This window comes from Lygodium microphyllum, chromosome 30 (assembly GCF_053477565.2).
Source record: "Lygodium microphyllum isolate KBCC chromosome 30, Lygodium_microphyllum_v1.1.10, whole genome shotgun sequence".
Classification (NCBI taxonomy): domain Eukaryota; kingdom Viridiplantae; phylum Streptophyta; class Polypodiopsida; order Schizaeales; family Lygodiaceae; genus Lygodium; species Lygodium microphyllum.
The window spans coordinates 113843248-113847789 of NC_141164.1; the positions used below are offsets into that span (position 1 = coordinate 113843248).

Genomic DNA, 4542 nt, shown 5'->3' on the forward strand with positions numbered 1-4542 from the left:
AAAGCAATCAATGAGTGTTTTGTGTTAACTAAGAAATAAATATCTGAGAAGTTATATAGAGGCTAGATTTCAGCTAATCAATGAGTGCTTTGTGTTAACTGAAGAATAAATAAATGAGAAGTTATATAGAGGTTAGATTTCAGCTAATCTGTTTGAGTTCTTCGCAGCCTTCGTGGAAAAACCAATCTTCAAAAATCCAACCTTGAATGTAGGACACGTGGTGCGTGTTGAAAATTTGTGTATATGATCACTCGGAGAGGACTTCCGTGAAAGAAATGTTATGTGGTGAATTCAAGAATACATATCGCTCCTTTTACACGAAACCGCCCATTTGCTAGGACGTGGCGGTTTACCCGCTGTAGGGTAGAGTCTGTACCTACCCTAAATCTTGTTCATCGTTCTGTCTCTTGACTTTCTTCTGCTCTGTCTTTTATTAGGTGCCTGGAAAACAGACACGCTGAAATGCCCGGGATGGACGACGAGTAGCCTAGCAGTGGGCGCGGCTTCAAGAGGCCAGAAAGAGAGATCGGCTGGCAGCACGACTGCAAGCGTGGCTTCATTCGCCACGAACTCATTCTTACCGAGTACCACGAAAGCAACGGCAATGAGCTTTTGCCGACTTCTCCATTCTTTCAACAGAGAAATAGCTCACATCGGTAGTCTTGGCTTGATCTGTATTCAACCAAACAGTACAAGTCCCTTCATGTAGCAGGACATGTCTATGGGGAAGCTTGGAGTCTCCGTTGCTTCCCTAATCCTGTGCTTATGCCTGGCAGCTGTATTATCCTATGTTGCCATCTTGTATCAGACCACATCTACACGAGGATTTGAACATAGCAAGGGCAGTTTGCCCATAATCACGCTGAGCAATCCAGGATCTAAATGCAACTGTACATTTCGAGTTCCGGCATTGATGCCGTCCCAATTAAGATCGGGAGCCGAGCAGGCTGACGAGGCCCAAGATTCGAGCATCCATTGCGCATGTGCTGAAGATCATGCTGCTGCAGAGGCCTCAAGGCTCAGTTTGATCAAGGATCAGATGCTGCAGATGCTGATCAGGCCGCCGCCTGCCTCTGCTGCAACGTCATGCGAGAACAGCTCCAGGTCCGGCCATGGAGGTGCTGTAGGCATGACCAGTAGTGATGGACAGGGGAGTACGACTGTGGTGAGAAGGAATGAACCATGGTATGCCGAAGGGAGGACATGGCACTACCCTGTGTTATTTCCGAGGTGCTCCATGGATGTGTGCTTCGATTACTCAAAGTGCCAGGGACAAGAGGAGCTGCTCGTCTACTCCTACGACCAGCCCAGCCCGCCGGTGAGATACTTCAAGCTACTCAATCACACGAAATGGCACACGGATGATCCAGAGAAGGCGTGCTTGTACTTCGTGTACCTAGACCTAGACAAGCCGCACAGGCCACATCCCAATGCGCTGCCGTATTGGAACAACGGGGTGAACCATGTGCTGATAACTTTTGCGGACATGTGGAGGCAGAGGGGACCCCCACAGGAGAGCATAGGGCAGGCGTCCGTGATGGCATCTGACATGCATGAGACCATATACAGGTAATGACAGAGAGAGAGAGAGAGAGAGAGAGAGAGAGAGAGAGAGAGAGTGTGTGTGTGTGTGTGTGTGTGCGTGACTTCTTCAAGTCTTGCAAGTGGCGTTAAGATATCTGGAAACCATTTGTGCCTTCCCATATCTGGAAACCATTTATGCCAAGTAAGGCTTACTTACAGTTTGCAAGACTTCGAGCAAGTCTAGTTAAGATATGCCAACTTCCAAGTGAGGCTAACTTGCAGCTTGCAAGACTTCGAGCAAGTCTAGTTACTGCACGGCATGACATTAGCCTTGCTTACATATCTGGAAATCATTTATGGCTAACTTACACTCTCCAACAGGGCCGCGTTTGACATAAGCATCCCGCTACCAGGCAATGTGCACATGAGGGAGCTGCAAGGGCTAGGCCCGGAACAAAGGAAGTACCTCCTGACCTTCCGGGGTTTGCGCTACTTGGGGAGGCCTGGGGAGGAGGGCGTTCTTCGGAGCCACCGCGCCTTCCGGAGCATGCACAACGGCCAGGACATTGTGGTCGCCACCAGTTGTCGACAAGCCACCAACGATATCGTGCGTCGCGACAGCCCCGAACTCGGAGCTTCGTGTGACGAGGACAATGCCTTGCATGCCAGGTATTATGAGTAATTCTAGGTTATTCGTAGTTCCGTTCTCATCAATGTGTTTGCCAATAGGGTTGTAACCCATGTGGGTGGTAAGTTCGAACGGGCCTGGGATGTGGCCTTCAGTGGCGCAAATGAATTAGGATCTAGATTCTTAGAAAAACCATATTGAGGTCCAGATTACATTTTATAAGTATACGTATATGTACACTCATGCACGTATATTTGTGCATATCGGTTTCCTCACACGCATACATGTCCCAGGTACTCTTACTACGACCTCATGAACACGACGTTTGGCCTGGTGCCTGCAGGGCGTCAGCCCAACTCGTACCGGTTCGTGGAGGTGCTGTCGGCGGGTGTGGTGCCGGTCCTCATCGCGGACAACTACGTGAAGCCCTTTGACACCCTCGTCCAGTGGCACCGCTGCCTCCTGCAGTTCCCGTCCTCCCAGATGCACCGCATCGTCCCCACCATCCGGGCAATGCCCCTGCCCGAAATCCAACGCCGCCAACGCTATTGCCTCGACGTCTACAATGACTTCCTCAAAGACGATGACACCCTCCTCAGGGCCGCCATCGCGTCACTCAGAGCAAGATTCTTGGGTACGTTCCCAGTCCAGAAAAGATGACACACGCACGCGCACACTCCTCTCTCTCTCTCTCTATATATATATATTCTTTAACTTCGGACCGTTGAAAGGTTCTTCAGATTTAGAATGTAAGCTCCTCCTAGCTATAAGGATTGACGTAAGAGTGCTGCCACACGCCGAATCGGTATTTGCATCCAAACGTAAAGGTGGTTACATATTTAGTAAGTTGGAAAGAAAAAAGGAATGTCACACCTTGCAAACTTTACTTATTTGACATGTAAAAGATTTAGTAGGTCTGTGCGTGACCTCACTTTAAAACTTACCAGTTGGAATGCACTACTTGCAAAAGTCAAGGTCATTGGATGTTGGAAAACGTTTTCCATTGCTCTCAAGCAAACTTTCATCCTAATATAAACTAGTATATCCGCATTGCTAGGTTTAAAAGAAAACGAGTGTTTCACAGCACAATGGGCACACGTTCATAGCTTGTCACTAGAGCGTAGTGTTGTGAATCAAATAAGACTAACTTGGAATGACAACAATTGTTCTTTTGCACACTTCGCTTATGCTATTCCTTACTCAAGCATACTTGTGGTAGTGAAAACGGTTAATATGTAAAGGCACAAAATATTATTTTTGCATTCCTATCACATACATTTAGTAGATGGTTGAGATATCCAGCCAAGAAAAAGTAAAAATAGTTAAAATTGGATCTTATTTTTTGACTTCTTCAAAAGGAAAACAAGTGCGGGCCAACCATTGCGTTGGGGATTTGACCATAGCCCTTAAAATGGGTGATATTCTCATTAATTGCATTGCAAGCATTGACTTTTTGCAATTAATTAATTCTACAATGTAGGTCACAATTAGGTGCACAAAGAGACTGTTGAAATATAGAGAGAAGATATGTAGAGATGCGATAGAGAGAGAGGAGATACCATATATACTCCCAAAGAATCTATATATATATATATATAGATGTGAGACCTAGTCTAGATAGGGTGAGCTATATATAGCTCCAACACTCCCACTAAAACAAAGGTCCCTAGCTGCGGATGAATAAACCCTTAGGGAGTATAAGGGAAAAACCTGAGCTTTTATATACAAATGTATAAACATGATCAAGAAAGATTATTGTGTACATGTAAAGTGAATTCGTACATGTGAAGTGAAACTGAATATGTATGTAGAAAGATGATCAAGAGGTTTGAGGTGTATGTGCATATATGGAGTGTATGATGCCTGCAAGGAGTATGTGCAATGGCACTATAATATCATAGTAGATTAATTTCCAAAGATTGAAGTTGAGACAACTCCAAGTTTCGAATGCAACATCAGAGTGAAGCGTGCTTCATTGAGTCATTTGGTGAATATATCTATAGTCATCTGATCACTTGGACAATGTTCAATCATGATTGTGCGAATAGATGATGATTTAGCTAATTTTGGCAGAAACACAGAAACAAAAGAGTGAGTAATCGTGACGAAACTTGTGTCGTAGAGGTTTACATGAAGAGTTATTGCCTTGTTTGTTTTCCTGTTTTAAGTCTAGTTTACCTAAATTGACTTAACATTTAATATACAACTCCAAATTGAGCACGGATTTGATGGGAAGCTAGCACATCATAAAAACTGGTTATCTTGAGAAAGGCGTGCCCTTAAGAGTTTCCCAAATAGAAACTTTTAGGGTGTCTAAATAATGCATATTTACAATCATATTCACAATCTAAATGATAATCAAGTGAACTTCTTCTATGCTTTAAATTCAT

The 4542-nt window shown here is 44.7% G+C and overlaps 1 protein-coding gene across 2 annotated transcripts; it reads left to right on the forward strand.

Annotated features, from left to right (window-relative positions):
• The first annotated feature begins 337 nt into the window (after nt 1-337).
• LOC148010250 (uncharacterized) lies at nt 338-3191 on the forward strand. 2 transcript variants are annotated; one of them, XM_087672680.1, is made up of 3 exons: nt 338-1569; nt 1906-2193; nt 2496-2724. In XM_087672680.1, exons 1-3 carry the CDS (start codon nt 716-718, stop codon nt 2584-2586), a joined length of 1233 nt encoding a protein of 410 aa, XP_087528806.1. In that variant the 5' UTR covers nt 338-715; the 3' UTR covers nt 2587-2724. The 2 variants fall into 2 exon arrangements, with proteins under 2 accessions (XP_087528806.1, XP_087528805.1); XM_087672679.1 differs by having other exon boundaries at nt 340-1569; nt 2446-3191.
• The last annotated feature ends 1351 nt before the right edge of the window (nt 3192-4542 follow it).